General features: G+C 37.4%; 1 protein-coding gene across 1 annotated transcript in view; it reads right to left on the bottom strand.

The window, feature by feature from the left end:
- WDFY3 (WD repeat and FYVE domain containing 3) overlaps nucleotides 1–24,337 on the bottom strand; it is a 235,221-nt gene that overhangs the window by 23,180 nt on the left and 187,704 nt on the right. Inside the window, exons 43-56 of the mRNA XM_008693320.2 lie at nucleotides 23,879–23,932; nucleotides 21,198–21,366; nucleotides 18,676–18,839; nucleotides 16,252–16,400; nucleotides 15,020–15,140; nucleotides 14,391–14,476; nucleotides 12,742–12,822; nucleotides 10,167–10,221; nucleotides 9,777–9,896; nucleotides 8,304–8,421; nucleotides 7,033–7,139; nucleotides 5,262–5,415; nucleotides 574–665; nucleotides 143–355 (exon numbers count right to left, since the gene is read on the bottom strand). Of these exons, the coding sequence (XP_008691542.2) occupies nucleotides 143–355; nucleotides 574–665; nucleotides 5,262–5,415; nucleotides 7,033–7,139; nucleotides 8,304–8,421; nucleotides 9,777–9,896; nucleotides 10,167–10,221; nucleotides 12,742–12,822; nucleotides 14,391–14,476; nucleotides 15,020–15,140; nucleotides 16,252–16,400; nucleotides 18,676–18,839; nucleotides 21,198–21,366; nucleotides 23,879–23,932 (1,683 nt within the window). The remainder of the gene's footprint in view (nucleotides 1–142; nucleotides 356–573; nucleotides 666–5,261; nucleotides 5,416–7,032; nucleotides 7,140–8,303; nucleotides 8,422–9,776; nucleotides 9,897–10,166; nucleotides 10,222–12,741; nucleotides 12,823–14,390; nucleotides 14,477–15,019; nucleotides 15,141–16,251; nucleotides 16,401–18,675; nucleotides 18,840–21,197; nucleotides 21,367–23,878; nucleotides 23,933–24,337) is intronic.

Here is a 24,337-nt window from a genome sequence, read left to right as displayed (position 1 = left end):
CTACTGGAACCTACTGAACCTACTATTGGGTGGCAAGTTTATAATAATAAACTTATTGTATTATATGGTCATTCATCATCTATAGTAATATTAGAGCTTAAAAAATGAAACGGAGAGCACCAATGATAAAGAATATCCATACCTGTTTAGGGATCTGACCAAAGTTATTAATGAACCCTATGGTGGCTGTCTCCTTCAGTGGGTCATTGATGTTGTAGATATCCACTTGACCCTCATAAAAAAGGTGGTGGAAGACATTTACAGCTTCTACTGCAGCAGGGCCTTGCTGTTTATAGCCAAAGATTAAGTCAATCCACTCATGCAGATGGGCACTCACGTAATCACATTCCAAAGCCTGTAATTTCAAAACACACATTCAGTCACAGCCTTTTATTACTTGCTCAGAAAGCAAAAAGAATTGGCCAGTGATCACAAGGAACTGAAATAACTAAAAATCGTAAGAACAATATCTGTAATTTGTACAAGTGGGTATCTTGCTCAAGGTCATCTCTTTGTATTGTGGTCAATGACCCGATGAAATCCAAATTCAACTGCAAAGGGTGCTCCCATTACCTCACGGTGGACTCTGATGAATTCCCGTGGGTCCCCTTTTGCCCATGGTGGAAGGATAACATCTCCAAGCTTGGTGCCATTTTGTTTGCAGCCTGTGCAATTAGATAAATAAAAAAGAAAATGAAAGATGGGATAAACAGTAACTTTAAAGTAACAGAGAGGGGCGCCTGGGTGATGCAGTCGTTAAGCGTCTGCCTTTGGCTCAGGGCATGATCCCAGCGTTGTGGGATCAAGCCCCACATCAGGCTCCTCTGCTAGGAGCCTGCTTCTTCCTTTCCCACTCCCCCTGCTTGTGTTCCCTCTCTCCCTGGCTGTCTCTATCTCTGTCAAATAAATAAATAAGATCTTAAAAAAAAAAAAAAAGTAACAGAGAAATAGCGATTAGATTCATTACCAGAACTCTTGAAATTTTACCACCAGAAAGGACCCTCTGAGATCATCTACTCTGATATTTCCCTACGTCTGCTCCTTAGAGAACTCCCTGAGAGATTATTAAGCATTAGCAAAACTGAGGGGCCCACCCTGTCAAATTTGACTTCAGAAAATGCTGAGTTACACAAAGTTCAACATGTTTCTTCCTGCAAGACTCCTCAGAGGCACAGCCCTTCTCTAGGAGGGATATTAGACACAACATTCCTGAAATTTAACTGACCATAGGACTCCTTTTTAACGAAACATTTAGTGAGGCTACTGTTTTGAGTTTGGAAAAACTGCTCAAATTCAATCCCTTTAGGACTGCACATTTGGAAGATCATTAGCAATTTCTCTCAAATCTTCTTTTGTTTGGGCTTTTCCTGAATGCTTAGAGCTTGGTGAGTCATCGGCAGTGAACCAGTACTGAATTTCTTGTCTTAATGTTTTGACAAAATTTTGCCTCTTACATGGAGAAGGTTACTGAAGGAATACCTAACTTCTCAGACAGTGAGGAGTTTCAGTACTCTCTTTGCTAAAGAGGAAATAAAAATACCAGTCTTCTAGAAATATTTGCAATACATGTGGTTTCTCCTCTTTCTGATTCTTAAACTCTTGAGAGAGCTCTGTAGAATTGGCATGTCTTTTGCTCTAAGGATTCTCATTAAAAAAATAAAATCTGAAATGTAACTTTTTGCTGTTAGTACATCACTTAACAGAAAAAAAACATCTGCAAAAACTACGGAGCTACCTGGCAGAAACAAAAAATGCATACCAAGTGATATTTATTCCATAGAAACTGTTAATTTAAGTCATAGCTAGATAATCTGAAAAATATTAAAGAAAGTGTTTGCTATAAAATCTATCCACAACAAAACATTAAATGGGACTGGCATCTCAGGAAACAGGTCCTGTCTTTTCATTTTTTGGAAGTAAAGACCAAAAAGTTAACTTTAGCTTACAGTTTTCCTAGATACAAATCAGATGATCAATGTAAACAATGACTCTATGAATAATGTTGACTCAAGCTCAACAGCAGTTGGTTAGGTAAACAGGTGTATTAGACATTTTCAGAAAGTACACTTGTTCAAATTCTAGAACATAAAGGCAGTTTCAAGTGTGGGCCAATGAAAATATCTCCCACAGAAACAAACTTGTTCTTGTCACTGTTACTTGATGGCTTATTGACAATGTGATATGAAGTAAGAAACATAAAAATCAGTTTATTGTTTAAAGGAATGTCTTGACTTGGTTGGAAAAATTACCATATGACTTAAGAAAAAAATAAAACAATCGAGTTATTAATATCCCTCCCCCTCATACATACCCTCAGTCTACTCCCCTTGAAATATCACCCAAGTCTCCAGACTTGACATAAAATCTACTTTTCAAGAAATATGCTTATCATCCCTAATATTTAGGCAATATAATTTTATTTCACCAGCACTAACTGTAATTTTAAAATTTAAAGGGAACATTCTGCCGTATACTGTTGGTCTGACTCTGGTACTCTGCAGCTCGCCTCCATGTAGACCTACGTCCAAGGGTGGAAAGATAACAAGACCAGGGGGAATGCCACTCATCCTAGAGCCAGGGAAAAAACCCAAGTGCTCTTTGTTTTACATCATTTAAAGATGGTAAAGATAGTAAACAGTGTTTCTGGGTTTGTGGGGTTTTTTTTGTTTTTGGGTAATTGAAGTGAAATTTACCTAACATAAAATTAACCATTTTAAAGTGAACAATTCAGTGGCATTTAGTAGGACATTCACGATTTTGTGTGGCCACCACCTCTATCTAGCCCTAACACATTTCATCACCCCACAGGGAAATCTAGTACCCATTAAGCAGTGGCTTCCCATTCCTTCTGCCCCCCCCCCCACCCCTGGGTAACCACCAATCTGTGTTCTGTGTCTATAGATTGACCTACGCTGGATATTCCATATAACCAGAATCATACATTATGTGATCTTTTATGTCTGGCTTAACTAGCATAATGATTCTGAGGTTCATCCATGTTCCAGCGTGTACCAGTAATTCATACTTTTCCATGGCTGAATGTACACTCCACAGTTTGTTTACTCACTGATAGACATGTGGCTCGCTTCTACCACTTGGCTACTGTGCGTAATACTGCTGTGAACAGCTGTGGATATGTACGTTGTTTGAGTCCCTGTCTTTAGTTCCTTCGGACACAGACCTCAGAGTGGAAGTACAGGGTCATACGGTGGTTCTATTTTCAACTTTTGCGACACCACCAAGCTGTCCTCCACAGCAGCTGAGCCATGTTACATTCCCACCAGCAGTGCGTGAAGCTTCTACTCTCTCCACACCCTCATCAGCTCTTGCTCTTTTCTGTTGCGGTGGCTCTTTGTTTTTACCACAACCAGCCTCATGGATGTGACGTGGTACTTCATCGTGATTTTCGCTGGCATTTCCCTAATGACTAATGACGCTGAGCATCTTTTCACGTGCTTACTGGCCATGTGCTGAACTTCTTTGGGGAAATGTCTACTTGGGTTGTTGGCCCACTTTTTAACTGGGTTATCTTTTTTGCCACTGAGTGTAGTAGTTCTTTATATTCTGACACTAGACCCTTGTTGAGATACATCACTTGCAAATATTTTCTCCTGTTCTGTAGGTTTTCTTTTCACCTTCTTCATAATGCTCTTGGATACAGAAGTTTTACATTTTGATTAAGTTCAAGTCATCTTTTTTTAGTTGTTGATGCTTGTGCTGTTGATATTCTACCTATGAATGCATCAGCAAATACAAGATCACGAAGATTTAACCCTGTGTTTTCTTCTAAGAGTTTTAGAGCTTTCGCTGTTTTTTTTAACAGCTTAAGCTCTTATACGCAAATAGTGTTTTTTAAAGTGTGTGATTTCATGGAAGGAAGATGATTTATTATGAAGATGAGCATGACAAAAATACGTGACCCTTTTTTTAATTTACTTATTTAAAAGCAGATAATTTAGTTGGGTTTGTAAGTGGTCTGGACTCAAACATTCTTGCAACATACATTATTATAACTGATTCAGTGTTTCTGGAAGATTGGGGCTCTCTCTTTCTGTACCTCTCCATATTTTTCTCTTTGAAAGTGGTGTTCCCAGGGAAGACAGTGGCATTCTCCAAAGATGAATTGTAAGTGAACATAGTAAAATACTAATGTGCATCCATATTCAGATGCTGTGTATGCATTTGTTGTTCTTCTCTGTTCACCATCTATTCTCTTCAAGGAGCCATCACCCCTACAACTCTAAGACCCAGAACTTGGTGTTTTTAGTTGCTCAAAGGTGAGCTCCAGGCCTGATCACAGGTAATGAGACTCAATTTCAGGTCTTTTGCTGGGGCTATTAAGAGAGTCTTATTATCTTTCCCATTAGACCTGGAGCTATAATATAATTTCACGAGGTTAGAACTGCTAATGGACAATTAAACAAAAATTATTTAAAACTGTTTTTAAAAAGAAGTCACTCAGATGTAACGGATATGAACATTTCCCTGAATTTTCTGTTAACAAAACTTTGAGGTACTATAGTAAGGATTTATAGGTTGAACACTTAAATATGATTTGAACTATGAAAAATATATGAAAATAGAACAAAATCTGGCAATAATATTCTGAAGTGGAAATAATGGAATTTTGATATGTTTTAAAAGAAATACTAAAAAACCTAGATCAGCAAACTGTGTTCCAAGAAACTGTAGCCAAAATCAAATCTATTTCCTGTAACTGCTGGATTATACAAAGAGAGCAGAGTACTGATGAAATTTCTCTCCTTTTTAGGACTATTGATTTGTTTTTGTTTTTCTAGATAATACTAGCCTAACAGGATAAAGAAGAGGAATTAACTTATTCTAAAATTCTAATTTTCAAACATATTAGCATGCAACCTGAGAATTCCTCAGGCAATAGATAAGATTAAAACAGTACATGAAAAATGTTGGCTTTTAATTTCAACAGTAATGATTTCTAAATAAATTTTCACCTCACCTCTGTTTTTACTGAAATCACAATATTCTGACCATTAGATGCAATCTGTGTCAATTTTTAAATTTTCCCAAGACTCCACATTTGAAACAGTTATTTTGGGCATAAATCTATTTTTCTTTTTATATTTACTCCCACACACCCAATTATAGTAAATAACAGCTGCTGAAACCACAAGGAAGTCTTTCCTTGTCAGTGTGTACTGCAGACAATATGCAGGAAAGCGACATTTCTGTTGGTCCTTTCCAGGATAACGTTCCTAAGACCGTGCCACAGCTGCACATACCTAGATCAAAGTTGTTGGAATTGAACAGGAATTCTGGTAAGTAAAAAAATTCTGGGATAAGTTCTTTCACGTCTGCCATGTTGTGCTTTGATGCTGAATACCAGGCCTCGCGCACACTGTGGAACATTCGGTCAGCCAGGTCGAAGTGGCCTCCCTGTGGGCAGAATGAGAAGGCACCGCTCTGTTAGGACGCCGTCCCCACCTCACGGCTTCTGTCAAGCTCACGGGCTCGAAAAACCCAAATAAATACATTTGGTGACAATTCCACTTCCCACCATCCTACGTCAAACACACAAAATTTTAAATAATCACAAAAAGAAAACTATTTTGGGGGTGTTTCTGACAAAGGGTACTTAATGCATGTATTTTGTAATCAAAGTGAAACCCAAATACAAAGACATTTAAAAGTCATTGAAAAATTAGTTTTTAGTGAGAGGACAAGAATATAAGGAAATATGAATTCTTCTACAGTTTCATGATGCTCCCCTAAAAAAACAAAAACAAAGAAACCAAAAAAGCCCCAAGATTCTAATGTAGCCAGCTACAGCTGGAAATTCAATATACATGTTCGACTGATTTTATACATTAAATAATTATAATTAAATTATAATTAAATAATTACAAATTTATAAAATAAATGACATTCAAGTTCTCACACTACTAGGAATTAGGCAAAAAACTAAGAAAGTGATCAAAAAGTTATAATGAATTCAAATAGAAAAGGGATTTCTTACACAGCCTCATAGATATGCCACACCTTCCTCAATCAAACTCCCTCTTGCTGTGTTTTCAGTGGACACAGTCTGTCTTTATGCTGAAGCTTATTGCGGGGAAAATGCCAAAGTCCATACAATGTGCCACCAAGGCCTGCAACGATCTGGCCCGTTACCTCTCTGATGTCATCCTCTACGAATTTCCCCTCCACTTACTCTGCTCCAGATGTAGTGGCCTCCTTGCTCTTTCTAAAACATCTCAGGCACATGCTTGACTTGGGGCCCTCGCATGGACTGTTCCCTCTGCCTGGAACACACTTTCTCCAGATATCTGCATGAGTAACTGCCCCACTTCCTTCAAGTTTTTGCTCACATGCTACCTTTTCAAGGAGACCTACTCTGACCACTCTATTTAAAACTGCACTGCACCCTCTCTACCTCCTACTCCTACTTCTGTACTTCCCAGCCCCCTCTCCCTGATCTATCTATATTTTCTGATAGCATGTATTATATTCTAAAACACTTTAAGATGTATTTAATTTATTATTCTTGTCTGTTTCCCTCAACCAAAATATAGAAGCTCTACAAAGCAGGGCTTTTGTCTTTATTCACTGATATCTTCCACATACTTAGAACAGTGCCTGGTACATAGTAGGTATTCAATAAATATTTGCTGAATAAACCAAAGAGAATTTGGAGAAAAGCAATTATAATAAAGAAGATAGCAAATGAGCTAGACTGTATTACTCTTTTAAAAACATTTATTGCTAATTTAAAGCAGTTAAGGCTGAATTCCATATACCTGGCTGGAAAGCACATGGTACTTGCTTCTTTGACTCAAGGACCCTGGCTTTTGTTTACTGTAAACAAATTCTAGTTTACTCATCAATTTTGATCCAGTGAAATTCCACTTGAATTATGTTTGACTATTTTTTGTAACTAAAACTCCACAGGGCTTCTTGTAAGCCAAGATAACAACATTTAAAAAAAAAAAGCAACAATTTTAAATAGAAAGAAGACTTGAATAAAATAGAAAAATACTAAATTTGTAGTTTTACCTGCAGCCTTAAGAATATCTGGGTGAAAGGCTCCATCCTTACTAAGTACGAAGCCACAATCATTGCAGATGAATAGTGGGTCCCATAGTGGTAGGCTGGAGTTTCTCCTGTTCAAAAAAAATTAAAGCATAATTGAAAACAAAAGAGTGAATGTGAAAAATAAAACTGGTATTAATAGGCCTGAAAGCACTAATGCGTGTGATAGCTGGGACACTAAACACAACTGGTACTGGCGTTTGTAGCATTAGAACATATGGCACCGCTGCCCCTCACTTACGTATCTGGCAGTAATCCAAATTAAGTATAACTCAATGCCTTTCCCCACAAACTTAGCACATCTAGTAATTCATGTTGTAATAGCTAAGCCTTAATAGCAAACCACCTTCCACTGAAGCAGGATATTGACTTACAGCCACCTTTTATGAGGTTCTGGCTTTACAATGATCTATATCTCGAAATTGTTGCCTGTGAATATTATCCAATTGTTATTACAAACTCCCCTTGGCAGGGAAAAAGGGTCCACACAGGGAATCCTGTTAGGCTTAGTTTTTTTTTTTTCTTTGTTTCACCCATTTTTGGGGGGGGAGGTGCACATGATAAACATTAAACATAACAGGGGTCCCTGGGTGGTGAAATTGGTTAAGTACCCGACTCTTGCTTACGGCTCAGGTTGTGATCTCAGGGTTGCGAGATTGAGCCCTGCATCGGGCTCTATGCTCAGTGTGGAGTCTGTTTAAGATTCTCCCCCACCCCCAGCCTCTACCCAGCTTGCACATGCATGTGCCTGCGTGCACATGTGTTCTCGCTTTCTCAAATAAGTCTTTTAAAATAAAACAAAACATTAAACATAATAAATAATAAGTGTAGAGTTTTAGGAGGTTATCTATTATTATCATTATCATTATTAGTAGTAGTATTTTTAAAGTAAAAGGATTCCAAAAAGTGCCTCAGTAAAATTAAAAGACAGTTTAATTAAGGAAACTGTAGTTCCTGGCTTAAATATGATTAGAGATAAAGGCAGGTTATCTGATGGGAAATGCAGACACTTAGTTTTCTGCCAGTACGTGATAAACCACCTAAAACATGCCGTCTAAGCATGGCCATCAGTTGGCATGCAAAATCTGACAGCTGTATGTATGTGTGAATATAAAACTTAAATAGATGTAATGATACACAAGCAATTTGGGGAAAGATACAAGTATGTCAGACCACTAAATAATGGCTTATGTTTGAAACTGAGGTACAAGGTCCAATGACAAGATGTTACTTACCATTAGGATCTTCCCAGTCTTTATACCGCTTCTTATATTGGGCTAACCGTTCATCTGTCTGTGCTCCCATCGGCTTAGCCAGGTTTCTAAATGTCTTGGGATTAGTAAGATCTACCTCCTAAAATACAAAATGAAATCAATTCCAAATTACTGTACACCTTTCATTCTCGCCAACATAGGTACAGTGGCTACAGCAATGATGATTTATAAATATTTGTGGTCACAACGGCAGAACAGGGCTCCAGAACAATGCTATGTGCCTACTGGTTATCCATATTTTATAGACAGGCACATGGCAGTTTGTTAACTGGTTCAGTTTGAAGACAACTTCTTTGGAAATTAAGTATTCACAGAAGACACTCAGGGTCCAGGCTGGAGATGAGGAATAAGGGAAAATCCTTCCCAGTGTTGGCAAGGACACAGCAGGGGACTCGACACAAAAGCCTGGAATTCATCTTTATCCTCCATCACCCACGTAACTGGAGCACCAAATCTCCTTCCTGTTCTCCTCCTCTCCTCCCCCATTTCACCCCAACTTCACTTCTGAGTATTCTCTTCTTAGAGGTGATCGGGAAGTGAAATGAACTAGAGCACTTGGTAACTCATTCACCTCCGAAAGACATCATAACAGACCATGTGACTTCCAAATGAGATGGAACCTTTCAGTCTCTCTACCACCGATTATTGTAAAAGTTCATTTCTAACTGACCTAATTCATATACTTAAAACAGAACCAAAATTTACCACCTGGGGTTTTCAAAGTAAAAATCTGAAATATGTACCAAGGGGTATTTAATCTGTGTCCTTTTAAAGGGTATCACAACCAACCAATTTTGCCAAGCTTGTACTTTAAATGAATCCACATCCATGAATGTAAGTCAAGTTAGTACATCTGTCTGCTCAAAATCTATGTGCAAAATCCCTCATTAATAGTTTTTTGGTTAATTCAACAAAATTTAAATTGTATGCTAAGTACTGGGCACCGTTCTAGTGGTTGGGAATTGAGAGATATGGGATTGTCTTTGCGCTCAAGGGATATACATGTAGGAGCTACTTTGTGAAGGGTTCTGTGCTGAGGTTTCTGAATTCTTTTCACTTGTGATGATCATTCACTGAATAATTTCAAACAGGGTGATGATTCAATTACATTTGTGTTTCTGAAACTGGCTGCAGTGTAGAGGACAGAGGGACACCTAGCAGGGGATACAAATTTACCTAGCACTTAGGAAAACCAAATCGATACCATGAATTAATATCTACAAAATTGGTCAATGACTTAAACTTTGTGCAAGTCCCAGCTAAAACTCTTCTCATCTTCTTGTAATAAGTGCCTGTTGAGGACTTTAAATTATTAAAATTATAAATTATATTATAAATTAAATTATAAAGCAAGTAAAACATCTGAGCAATTTAAGTACCTCTTAATTACTTTTGAAAATGTGTTCCACTTACATAAAATGATTTGAGTTTTACCTCTGAGTCGTAATCTGCAAGGATCCAGGGGAAGACAGGATACTGCATGAGATCATTATAGGATCTGCCAGCCAAAGTGTTCAAGTGCATCAAATACTGGAAGTTGCTGATTTCACCTCTCTTGGGAAAGATAAATAAAGATTCGTTTCAGGACCATTATTTCTACTATGTTCACTTAAAAAAATTTTTAAATGCAAAATGAGGTAAAAGATAGTTTCTTTCTTGCAGATTTCGTAACAACAAAACACTTGTTTTTCCCAAAAAGAACAAAAAAAAAGTCTTTTTTTTTTAATGTATGTATTTTACGGATTGTTGAAGTGCTTTTAGCTGTATGACTTATACTATCTAACTACAAATTATGAATGAAGCTTATATTTTCATTAAGCCTACCTCCCATCTTTGAGTCACAGACTTCTCTCCAACCAAAGTGCTAAGCAACCCAGATCTAAAAACAAGAAATAATTAAATAAATTATAGGCGATATAATTTTAAATCTGAGTGATCATCAAGTTAAAAAATTTAAGTCATCTGATCCAGGAATTTTTCAAACTATGGAAGACCTATTACAAATGGGTCATGAAATCAGCTTAGTGTGTTGTAATCAACATTTTGAAATATGAATAACATGGAATTAAACTGAAGAAAACAGAGAACACTGAAAGGCATCACGTACAGTAAGGGGAAAGTATTTCCAGTCAATTTTGTGTTAGTATTTGTAACTCAGTTTGTGGGTCCTGGGATGCAATATAAAGTCTATTTTTTACGATGGGTTATAGCAAGAGTTTGAAAAACAATGATCTAGTCCAACTGTCTACCTTTTACAATGATCTGTACATAAACAAATTCAAAGACATTAAATTGGAATAACTGAAATAGTATACATAGCATATTTCTTAAAAGAGATGTTGGAGAGTGAATAAAAATATGTGTATTTTATGAGAGGAAAGTCATTGCTGTTCAGGTCATTTGAAATTATGGACTTTTTCAGATATCAGCTGTTCCTAGAATGCTATAAAACCCTTCTTAAGGTCTAACTGCTTTACAATATTAGTAATTAATGATTTGAAGATTGTGACTTGGTCACTGAACCCATAGGAAAGCACTGAACTATGTATTTTACTGTCTGAAAGGAAATCAACAGATTTGTAAATCTTAGTTCTTAAACATTTCTAGCTCAACAGTACAGGTAACACTTTCCACTTCTAGATAAGTTCTTCCCATTAGGCAAACTGAATGTACAGGAACTCTCCCTCAAAAAAGAGCTTTGTCGACTCCTCAACTTTTTCAGAAAGGGAACAATTGAAAAGATTAAGTTGGAAATGAATTTCTGCTTCTTGCCTTTGAACTTTTAACAGATCTTTAAGTAAAGAACTGCCAACTCAGCACAAAAAGTAGCAAGAACAATGAAATAACAAGATGAAGATTATCTAAGCAGGCGAAAGTACTGGCAACTTAATTACAAGTAGAAAAAAGGGCTCAGTGTCCTGTAGGGCGACCTTTTACTTCCTGTTATTTATCTTAGCACCACCACAAATGATTAGGAACAGAACATGATCTGAGGTTAACAAAAGCACATATTTAGCATTTGCTAAACCTCAGCTAAAGAAAAAGAAAAGCAACAAGTTAAAAGAGAAACACACGTATTTAATATAGTTAGATGCACACAGACTGAAATCAAAATTTACAAATTACAGAATCCCCAGTAAAGTTTTAAGTCACTTTCCTGCATGTTGCAATCATCCGTAGCCCAAAAGCATTGCTTCTTTTCCAATGAATTATAAATGGCTACCAGTTCCTGAGTGACTATAAATGGATTCTGGAAATGGCTGTATCATTCAGAAGGACTTTTTAAGATTAAAAGCAGGTGAAATGAGCACAGAGGAACCACTTATAGGCTTGAACACATAAAAACAAAAGTTTAACTTTACATGTTAAAAGACAAAATGAAGAGGAAAACTGGGCAATTTGCAACAAATATAACAAAGGAGTAGTAATACATAATTATAGAAAAATCCCACACAAATTGTTAGTAAGAACTCAGAGGAGATGTCCAGTAGATTTATCGTGATGATCATTTCTCAATTACGCAAATATCATTATACTGTATACCTTAAACTACTATAATTATATATCAATTATACCTCAATTAAAAAAGAAAGTCAAACCACCGTCACTACCATCAACAAAAAAGAACTCAGGAAAAAAATAGGCGAAGTTATGGATAATTCACAAATGAGGACTTTAAATGGCTACCAAACACATACAGTCCTCGAGATTAGGAAAATAAAAGAAATGCACATTTAGAAATTGAGAAAGCATCTTATAAAATCAGTAAAAAATGAAAAGGTAAGTACAAAAAGTTGACAAGCATCGACTGAGATAAGTAAACTTACCCACTAGTGGTGGGACATAGATATGTATAATTTTTATGGAAATCAAGTTGGTTTTGTTTATCAAAAGCCTTAAAATTCATACCCCTTTTTTTCACTAAGGGGATTTTACCGTAAAAAAATAATGAGCAATCACATTTGCATTATGAGAATGAGGAGACCTGACAAAGATGAAGTATCCAAAAATAAGAGAATGCTTTATACATACCATGACTGGGTAGTAAATAAAAGTAATTATTTCTGAAGAATATTTTAAATGCAGGGAGAAACAGTGACATACAACACTGCATAGAAGCAGCAGAATAAAAATCTGTGTTTAGAGTATGAGCTCAATTATGCACACAGGACCATATGCTGCTTCAAAGACTCCAGGAGATCCATCGAACCATGAGTGCTATCTGACAGGAGTGATCACGCATACCGTGCCCTTTTCCTTTTAAGTTTTCAGTATTTAAAACATTCTGTGCAACCACTAGGAGGGGAAAACACTCATTACAAATATTAAATAACACTGTGCAGATGCAAACCATCCTAATTTCACTATTAAACTATGTTGCAAGAAGCAAACAACCTACCCCTGTTCCACACTTGTGTTCGGTCGTTGCCCAGACACAGACTCCGAACTGTCAGTCAGAGATGGCACGACAGCCAAAAATCTGGAAAATTTAAAAACAGCATAAAATTGGAAATGAAATCAAAGTCGGGACCTACTGGGAGCCTCAGAAAGGATGATTCGTTCAGACCTCGACTATTGCATTTACCCCTCTACTCCTCAGTAAACAGCAGGCAAAGGGAATACACAATAATTGGAATCCTGTTTAAAAAAGGGTCAAATGATGGCTTCCGAAGCCGAATATAAGGGCCACAGCAAAATCTATCATTCTGGACTTCAAATATGCTGTCCTATTACTGGAAGAAAAAGCCTTGCAACACTGACTCACAGAAACTGAGTCAACTTCATGAAGTCCTAAAGAGTGCCTAACAGCTAAATATTCACATGACAGCAGCAACAATGATAGCTAACCAATGACCGAACAGGGACAACACTACACCAACAAGATACACACAAGAGTAGCAACTTTATGTACACTTCTTCATCTTCTTCAGAGTTGCTCACAATGTCAACACAGGTCTTTTAAAGGCAGAAGAGGGTTATGGGAAAATTCTTAGAATAGACGTGGACCCTGAACTTGGCCCACGCACAGACATTTCTCAGAGAAAGACAAACTCATCTCCTTGTAAAGCTAATTATGAAGAGCAAGTAACTTCCCAGTGTTGAAAACAACACCGCCTTTAGGAGTAAGACAGGTAACTAAAATTTCAGCCACTTTCCTAGCTCTTCCCACACATGACAGGAGTTTTGGACTGCCCATCACCGCCCACAGGTACCCCGTCCCAAGAAGCCCCGCTTCCCACGCGCGCACACGTAATATTACCGCACCGCAATAATAAGCAATGCTGCATGGCGTTCACCATTCCTCACGGAAGTAGTGGGAAATACAAACCTTCCCTTGGTGCAGCGCGCGCGCGGCTCTACACCACCCTTCGAAGAATAAGAGAAAGTCTCTCATGTCCGTGACCCGTTCATAAAAGCCTCATCGGTCACACGCCCAACAGAAATACTCTGAGCACCGTGCACACACACTGCTTTGCTTTTACAAGGCAAACTTTACATACAGCTCAGCAAAAGTAAAATATGATGAGGTTAGATTAACTGCTTTATTTGGCTATGCTACTTTTTTGAGGATGAAGATATCAACCTCTCTTCCAAGGCCAGAGAAGGCCTCCTATGAATATAATTTCTAAGGCAACTCAGTCTCTGCATTCGAGGCAATGCACGCAATGCAAGCAGTGGCACTGTCTTCTTTTTTGGTAAATAGGAAAGAAAACTATTTTGAACCTGAAGTATTATTTTTTTTAAGCTAGTTTCCTATTCTTTTACACTTAAAGACACAGGACTCAATGATAAACGTAGCTTTTGATGATACCTACCATAGTGACCAGAGAGAGAAACGGTATTTCACAACAGAATGGCATCACTTTAAAAGCTAATTAGAAGAATCATGTTTCAAGAGGTTGGCAAAAATGTAACAAACATTTTCTTCAAAGAAGTTAATTCACTCATCTCAAGATCCTAGACTTTAAAAATCTAGCTTATCTGGTATTAGTTTCCCTTCCATCCCCTCCCATGAAAGCATTATCAAGTATTCCTAATAAACAATACCTTTGATAGACTTTATTTCTAATTCCCTTCTGAAAAGCAAGGAGGTAATTCCGTCCATCTCCAGAGAAAACCTCCACGGCAATAGGCTGAAGTGATTAAAGAGAAAAACATTAAGAAAAACACAAATAAGGTTATATATTGACTTTTCTACTATGAGTATCTACAATGTTGAAGCAGTTAACTTGGTAAAGAACATTTTTAGAGTCATGAATTCCCAGCAGATTAAATTACAAAATAAACAGAGCTAATGTGCTCTGTTTAAGTTTTGTTTCTAAAAATCTTAAACAGAATAATGGTAAGATAATTATAAAACGATAACTGAAACATTAGAGTGAAGATGCAATTTTTATATTAGAAGACAATATATTTTGATTTGGATGCTGTAGGGAAGGATGGACAATAAAGATATTACTCAGCTTTTAGGTTGTTTTAAAAAAGAGAGATGTATTATACAGAGCTGTGTACCCACGGCACATGAGTTTGCCTATCATAAAAATTATCTGAGGAAATACTATAAAGGACAGTGTGGGTCCTATAAAGGGTTTTCATGGCAAGTATGAGCTTTAAAATAATATACCCTCTGAGGAAAGGAAGATGACAAAATCTTTAGTACTACTAAGTCAACCCACCTGCAGGAGATACCTTCTTTTATGCACCTCCTTGATATCTTCATAGGCAAAAATGCTGCACGTTCTCTTGAGCTGACTGGGGCCTTGCCTGGCTCCTCTAGGGATAATTGGCTCATGCATACTAGAGGCCGCCAAGAGAAAAAAGACAAACAAAAACACAGCAAGAGATAAATTCACTGTTCAACAAAGGGTGTGTTATTTTCTACATATGAATAGGAGCGGGGAACAATACATCAGAATACTGAGTTCAAAAAAAATATGTTTAAGAGAATAATGTATCAGCTACTCAGCAAACAAAGAACCCCCTGTGATGAACATAATTTAAAATATCCCACTATCAGGGCCAACTTATCTACGAGGAACAGCTGGTACGGTGCGTAGGCCCGCATACTTCTAGGGGCCCGAGAAAATGTTTTACTTTTTTTTTTTTAAATCAGAAGAAAAAATTGAACTTCCTGGTAGAAGAAAATGGTTTAATGTATCATATGAATTATATTCATCTTTAAAGCAACACAGTCACAAAATATAATTTTTAATATTTTTATATGGAGCAAGGGGCCCAAGGGCGTCATAATGTGGCCCTGACTGTTGTTGACAGTAAGTATTTGAAACCCCTCCTAGGAATGGACCACAGAGAGCGTGTCTATATTCGACAGTGTTAGGTGTTCAAAATGTTAAAGAGAGAAGAGCATGTTGACTTTCTAAGCCTTAAGCTTTCTGTCTTCCTTCTGGCTTTGTCTGTCTTCTGGGTTTCTGTTCCCCACTGTCATCCCATCACAGGAGTGGCAGAAGAAAAGGAAGGTAAAACTCAGTTAATTCCTGCCTGTGCTTCAGTCATGCTGTTTCGAGGGCACTCAAGGACATGGACACTCTTCCATTTGTTAGAGGATTGTGTAGTCACCTGCATTTTCTCTACAACTGTTGTTTGTACTAAAATTAAAAGTAACAATTTGCAAATTCTGACGAAGTTTATAAATACACAGATTATAATATAAGGAACTTGGTGTCTGATGCTATTAATGCATTAACAATAAATTTTATTTTTCATTTTGATAAATAAGGCAACTGTTTTCTTACCTTGCAATTACTATTACCCTTGTGATTATTTAATGATACACAAACTGAAAGATAACATTACTTAAAACACAATTCTTGGATTAAAACAGAACTATGTAAATAGACTGTTGTTCTCAAGATAGCTGTACTTTGTATCTCTTCATTCATTTACTTACTTTGGAGGTAAGGTTTCAATATCTCTTATTTCCCTGGTTGCGGTCATTGTAAATCCATCAATCACATAAAAATGCTCTTTACCAAAAAGCAGCAGCCCCTCACTGGTATCCAGGCCCTGGACCCGAGCACAGCGGTACATGTGCTGAATCTATAAAGAAAAACATAAACGTTCCTTAATATAGTTAACCAAAAAAACCCTGATAATTTCTTTTCTGATAAAACTGAAACAAAATGTTTTTAAATAGGGATTTAATGGGCAAACAGGGTTTTAAGATATAGTCTGTTATGGCATCCCCTGAGCTAAGCATATGAAACCTGAGTTTAATCATGTTAAAAAGAATCAGCTGAAACTGCTGTCTGATCTGCGGTTGAGTTCAGTAAAAGGAGACAACCATTTTACTCACATCCATACACCTACCCGTCCAACCCACTTCTCCCACTATTCACAGAGTACTTGCTGTGTGCCAGGGACATGTGTCCTAGGTTCTAGAAGCGATGAACACGTTAGATAAGGAAGGAGACAGATACAATAAACTTGGCAGGAAAAAAAAAGAGAATTGAAGCGTATATGTAAGGAGCTTAGGATTGTGCCCTTTGTGAGACAAGAGTGAAAACAGTCAGGTCTGTTGAGTCTAACAAACCTGAGTGAATCCCCAATTCTGTCACTTAGTTGGAGATTTAGCCAAGTTTCTTGATTTCTCTGGGCCTCTGTGTCTTCGTTTGTGAATTTCAGATACACACCCGCTTGTTGTGAGAGCTACTGGGATAATGTACGTAAGCGTGTTAGAAGCTGTTGGCTGTCGTCCCTTCTACACAGCTCAATTTCGTTTTTTTCCACAACAGCTCCTGGACGGGGACAGCGGCATTTGTCCCTCTCTGCTCCCCACCTGGGGTCCTGCTTGCTTGGCAGACTGCTGTGCCATTGTAAAAAGCCAAATTTGGCAGAAGTTGTATTTTCCTCATAGGAAGAAAGAGTTGCTAAATCTCTCAATGTAAGTATTGTTTTCTTTCCAACGGGCAGGATCCAGTTCTTTCTTGCTTAAAAACTACTTTTTGCTTAAACTCAGTGCAACATGAGTCAAGGAAAAAATATCAGCAACTGAACCAGAGTCAAACAAATGTCACATAAATGTCAGTCTGAAAACACTTCCTGCACTATTCAAACTTAAAGCAATTAGAGCAAAATCTGTACTCATGAGATTAAAAGTTTTAAAAAATGACAACATTAGAAAATAGTAAAATACGCAAATGTAATCAATTTTCATCACCTCTGAACTACGTGAATAATAAAAATGTAGAATGTTATAGGAAAAACACTGATATTTTAAGAAATCAGTCCATTGTCGTGTAATATACAATCACAAAAATGGTTTTTGTAAGTCCATAGCTTGATTTTTCAAATGCTAAAAATACGAGGCAGCCAGCATTCAGACTAAGAACAGAACATTCCCAAGACTCCAGAAGCCTCTCTTGTGCTTCCTTCAGACCTAATGTTCTTTTATAATTATATGATTCTTAAAAATATTTTCATTCAAGATTAAGTTGTATATTCAAACAAAATTTTTAAAATTAACCCCTAATTTCTGGCTATCTCTCAGTGGGTAAGATTTCAAGGGTTACACCAAGACGTAATATGAGAGGCAAAGAGATCGTCCTTTAAAAAAGGTGATACAACATATTAATTCATTCCTTCGTTTATTTAACCTTTTATTTACTCAAGAGATCTCGAGAAATGAGACTGTATCCAGAGGGAGTTCCTAGGATAGAGACTACTCAAGTGATGGAGAAAGGGGCATTTTGGCAGAAAATACAGTGAGTAAAGCAGAGAAAAGAAAGTGTTATGGATGTAGTGAACTGCGGGGCATACAGTGCTGCAGGGGCCTCGGCTTCTGAGTATAAGAGCCAGTGAAGTGAGCCCGAACAGGCTGGCAGGGTGTAGGGGGTCCAGAGGAGTCTTCTGTGAGTGAAGGAGAACAGGGCTTAAATACCAGCCTAGGGATGAGGGTACAGATGAGCTGAAGCTGCTTGTAGACGGTTAATGGAATATACGGGGAATATGGAAGTGTAGAAAAATAGTACAAGGGCAGATGAATGAATCGTTTGTGCGCATGGTTGAAACAGAGAATGATGGCAAGAAGTACAGTCTAATAAAGGCAATGAGATAAAGTGAACTAGGTATCAACTGCTATTACTGTATCTCATGAAACTCTGGGCTGTGTAGTGTGTTCAGACAGGCCAGAAAAACCTGAAAATGAGAGATGTAGAGTACTGAATCCAAAAGGTTGCTTACTGTTCACACTGTATTTCATTATAGAGGGTAAAATATTTATCTTCTGACACCAAGGAAATATTCTATCAGTTAGTGTTGTAAAATGCAAACGAGTTACCTTCAATGCAATCCTTAGTTTTTAGAAGCACAGTACCTTTTCTCCTTCCTCCAGCAGGCGGAGTAGGGTGGCATTATCTGTTTTCTCTTCCTCCTCTATAGAGCTGCCCTCGGCAATCTGGTCTTGCAGCTGCTCCTGGCTCTCCTCGTCTCCTCCATCAGGTGCTGACCGAGACCGTTTCAGAGGAGGCTTGACCAGACCTATAGGATCGTAACCACGAGAGGCATGTGACCTTGCAGGGGCCATTTGGGAAGCAGTCCAGGCTCCTGCAGTCCCTCCTACACATTTCCAATTCAGATAACTCTAGAAGGTACGGGGAGGTGGCACAGGGCAGTGGTTAATGACAGAGGCTCCAGAGTTAAATAGCTGTGTGACCCTGGACATTTATCAGCCTCTCTGAACGTGTTTTCTCATCTATAAAATTGGGACAAAAATACTATTTATCTTAGAGGGTTGTGGAGGACTTAATGAGTTATTCATGCTTAACATCATGTTTAATAGTAAATTCTAAATAAGTGTCAGATGATGATGATAAACAGAGATTAGCATAACTGATGGTAAGAACAGTACTGCTTATGGACAGGTGTCACGGAGGGGATACCATAAATAAATGATCAATCACTATCAGAAACAAAAGAGACGGCAAGTTATAAATATGATTATAAGAGATCCCACCTACTTGGAGGGCCCATGAGGACTATTTCAAGACATGTCACAAGCAACAGTCATTTATAGACGAATGAAGGTGATCAAATCATCACGTCATAAAGAATAGAATTCTTTAAAATACAGGGGCAGATCATTTAACTTGCAGATTAAGGAAACATTCTACTGTCTACATTTTGATAACTTTATTGATAAGCACAGGAGGTGACAAAATCAATTGAGGAGATGCCAAAGTATGAGAAGCATTCAAAATATACTCTAAACCCCACATTTAACTGATATTTTCTAGTTGTTCCAAAAAAAGTCCTTTTATATCCCAATGAGAGTTGCTCTAAGAATTCTGAAAAAGCATAAATCATAGAATCTTGTCCTTCGAGCAGAAGTTAACAGAGGTTCTGCTTTGCCTTAAGAACCTTTTTCTCACATATGAAAGAGTATAATAAGTAAGCAAGAGAGATCAAGGCCTGCTGAGAATATCCACAAGGGGTAAAAGCTCGTAGTTGCACTGTCTCTTTAAGTAAGCTCTATGCCCAATATCAACTGAGCCAGCCAGGCACCCCATCATTGCATTATTTTTAATAAATCAAAACTTCCAATTCTATGTCTACCAAAACACCTTGCATAGCATAGTAGCGACACCAAAATTTGTGGGTTTATGTTAGTAGAGATTAGGAAAATGAGGCCACGACAAGTGAAGTGCTAAAGACCCAAATGTAAGTCTACTGACTAACTCTTCTGATTATACCTTAGCTTATACTCAAGTAACAGAACTGGACCTACTTCTATAGCTCTTCTGGTGCAATATCAAGAAAATCAGAAGACTAAAAACCCACTCAACTATTAAAAGTTTCAAGGATTCTATGAAAAAATTAGATCAATTATGAAATGCTTAGTAAGCCACAGTCACCATGAGAGAGAGGAGGAAAATTACAATAATAAGAGAAATGGATCAAACTTTTTGATGGTGTGTTTTGTTGGCATCATATACCATCAATTTTTTCATCGATGGGATCTGAAACTAATTTTTAAAGTTCTTAATTTACATTCTGAGGCTTTGTTTATAGAATATGCTAAAGACTTTTGAATTTATCATGAATCAGAGGCTTACAAGAGTTAAAACAATAGACGTACTTATCCAATATTGACTGAATCCCCATTTTGTGCGAGGCATGTGCCAAAACATAAAGTGAGAAGAAAAATGATCTCTGCCTCTGAGAAACTTATGATTTAGAAAACATAAAGGAGTGAGAAATCACTGAAATTGCTATGATACAAGCAAATGGTATCTGTGGCTGGGGGAGGGGGAGGTTTCAGAGAAGGAGAATTTGGTATTTGAGTGTCTTCGAGGCTGGGTGGGGTTTGTTAGGATCCACATCAGGGAGAAGCTGGAGGAAGGGGGCAGAGGGCACACATAAAGTGAAAGTACAGAATCAAAAAGTCCAATTCATCATCCCGTGTATGTTTTACTAAGGTCGTAAAGCACAGATGTGGAATAATCAGTCTTAGCTCACAGCAAGAAAGACCATGATTTCTTAACTGTTGTCTAACATGTGCTAGTAACACATTTAGTACTTATTTTAATTTTACAAAATATTTATCTAGTTATCAGGGCCTTAAATTAAAATGTCAGGTGTCACTGAGAATCCTGCCAAATGCAATAAAAACATTATCAAGCCAAAAGGCACATTCCATCCATCTGCAGGCAATGAAGAGCCAGTCTCTTTCATTCTGATGTAGGAATCAATCTTAAAAAAGAGTGAGACTGTAAACTATGTGTGGATACTTTTATCCATACGGTTGGCCCTATGCTTTACAGTAGCTCTTATTTTCATAAGAATTGGAGTAAGAAATGCTGCGCGGTGATTTTACTCCACGGAGAGAGGAAGGCTGACCTCTGACTTTGGCAATAGTGTCTTCACCGTGCTCCGGCTCTTGCTGGGCAGCTTCACCTTCTGAACTCTCTACAATGGCGTCTTGGACAATGGCGGGATTGCCAGAGGCTAGTCGCATGTAGTATTCTTTACTGTCGTAACTTATGGCTCTTCTGTATCGAGCGGGTTTCTAAGAAATAACGGAAGAGAAGGATTCAGATCATTATTTTCAAGAATTAAAATATAAGCTTCCTGGAGGAAGGGGTGACATCAAGACTTCTACACGTGTTACCTTTTTAAAGGGATTTTTAACAGACTGCATTTATATACAGTATGTCTGCAGACTTTTGGGTTAAGTTTCTCTATTTTTAAATGCACTGATTTTTAAAACATACATATTAAACAAACAGTATTAGTTTTTCTCCCTGCAATAGAAATCAATCATCGCTAGTCAAATATCGTTTTCATGTTAGTATGATGTGGCCTCACTGATGTATTAGAAAACCTTCCTAGGCAGTAAAGAGAACACCCAGTGTTGGAAAGCATCCAGTTGCAAGAGGGTGTCTGGTTTGTGGGGAGCCTGGAACTTTGCTTTCACCCCAATTTAGTAAGCAGTCATGAGGCCTAAAGGCCAGCCATCCAGTTGGAATCATCTGTGCCAATGCTTACCTCACATACCTGGAGGTAAAGACTCAGAACTGCACTGTTCTTCCCCATATTCCCAGTTCTCACTAAAACTCCAGAAATGGCCCAAACCTTCCGAGAGTTCTGACCCCACATGGAACCAACCAGCTTCAGGCCACATGGCGCCCTCTGCTTGGCCTGCTCCTCCAAGCTGATCTCTTCAATTTGCTAAAACATCCCTGTTGTTTATTGTGTAAAATAATAGGCTCCATAAACTTACTAAACGAGTATATTAAGAACATATGTAAGTCCATCTTGAAGAAGAAATTTATTACCTAGAAACATCAGAAAAGATCTGATATTTTTGGCATCTGATACAAGAGCATTTCTTTTTCAGTAGTAATATTTATCCTAAAAATATACTCTCCAGCTGACCTAAACCTTTTTTTCCCCTTAAAACCATAACATAATGAAAAAAATAAGGCCTAGAATGCCCTCAAAACTGTAAAACCCTAGAGAGAATTTAGTATGTATAAAGGTTCCTTAATGAGAATTAGACCCAGCCTTTGAATTAATAATTTAAATAAAAGATGGGGTTTGAAATATGCTTTAGAACCTTTCCTTTTTAGGGGCGTCTGGGTGGCTCAGTCGGGTGAGCACCTAACTCTTGGTTTGGGCTCAGATCATGATCTCATGGGTCTTGAGATCAAGCCCTGCCTGTTGGGCTCCGTGCTTAGTGGGGAGCCTGCTTGAGAGTCTCTCCCTCTCCCTTTTTCTCTGCCCCTCCCCCTGCTCACATGCATGTTCTCTCTCTAAAATAAAAAAAAAAATTTTAAAAACCTTCACTTTTTAAACATTATTTCACTTTTCCTTCTCCATGAATAAGAATACCTAATTAAAAATACTGTTGGCCTACTCTTCGACTCAAGTAGTCACTATGTATTATCTACAATAATGCTTATTTCAAGCAAGACCTTTTTAAACACATGATTTCCAACTGGAGTGGAAAACAAGTGTTCAATTGGTTGGAATATTTAGATTAAAACACTGAACCTATTTTGAGTTAAAAAGCTACCTAACTGAAGTCACACTGCCCTTCTTCTAAATTCAGGTCCAGAGTCAGGGAACCAAGAGAGCTGCAAGCTATCTGAGGAATAATATGTAGTAAATGGAAATTGAAATATATAACATAGGAAAGTATTAAAATGAGGTAAAATGATACTACAATGATGGAAGGACCAATCTGATGAGCAAACTAATAAGAATATTGCAATATTTTTTAAATGAAAGAATGGTAGTAAACTTTGCACCATTCCGATTCTTCTATGTAAGGTATTACAATTATCTTCAACTCAAAATTGTTCATTTTTAAAATGATGAAAGCATAGTTAGTGATGGGCAAGACAATGAATTAACAGATGTGGGACTCAGTTACTGACTTCATCTTGAAACTATGTCTTTTTCCCTAAATATTTTGTGGTATATTTCCGCATTTAAAGAAAAAAAAATTTTTTTAACTGAATTACGTACTGAATCTTTCTGGAAAAAGAAAACAACTGTAAATTTTTTGACTAATTAAAATAAGTTAAAATTGCATTTTAAAAAGTGATCTATATAAACCCTTAGTTTTCATTAGTTCCTCCTGATTGAAAAAATAATTTTTAAAAGAGGACACTCCTTGCATTCAAGATACACACTGTTTAGTATCTGGAAGAATTACATGAGCAAATGAAAAAAAAAAAAAAAGTTGAGGGTGTCAGGCTGCCCATTACTAACATGCGTCAGAACGTGTTAGTTTACAGGTGAAGCCGTATACGCTGTACGGTGAGAGCAGTGAGTACTCAGCCCGTTAGTGAGCAGCGGACAGGCCCTGGAAAGCTCATGAGAACAAAGCTGAGAAAGACCAGAACATCTCTCAGCACGGATGACACCAACTTTTCAACTCTAAGGAACTTACAGGAAGAACAGATTGAAAGTCAATCTTTTACGTTAGTCTAGTCTACCATGCACTAAAAAACAAAAACAAAACAAAGAAAACTGCAAGTATTTGCATTCTCTTATGGTAATTTGTGTTTTACCTTTTGAGGAATGGTATCATCAGGTGTCTCGGGCTGTTTACTTGGGACCTCAGACTGAAAACAGGGTATTAAGTATAGATATATCAGAAAAAAAACAACATAAAGAACACCACAAAAATAAAATTTTCTTGAGGATTGTATGAAATATGGAAGATGCACACACTCAAAGAAAATTAATATGATATCCTAAGTTGTTTGAAATAATCACTTAGCATCTTGTAATTTATTTTTTCTAGTTACCAAAAGTAGTTTTATTTAAAGTAGAAACTACACTAGAATTCTCAAGGCTACTGAACAGGCTAACTTAAAAATCACAGACAAAACTTCAGCACAGGTAGCCGGTGTCATGGATGATTGACAGACAACTCTGTATGGCTTCCAAAGGAAAAAAACCTGAAAACTGGATAATAGAATCTAATGCCAGCTATTACCTTCCACCTACCTTTCACTGTGCTTATT

The sequence above is a fragment of the Ursus maritimus genome, unplaced genomic scaffold (assembly GCF_017311325.1).
Source record: "Ursus maritimus isolate PB19 unplaced genomic scaffold, ASM1731132v1 scaffold_8, whole genome shotgun sequence".
Lineage (NCBI taxonomy): Eukaryota > Metazoa > Chordata > Mammalia > Carnivora > Ursidae > Ursus > Ursus maritimus.
Note: the sequence above shows the minus strand (reverse complement) of the source record. Positions and strands in the feature narration are given on the sequence as shown.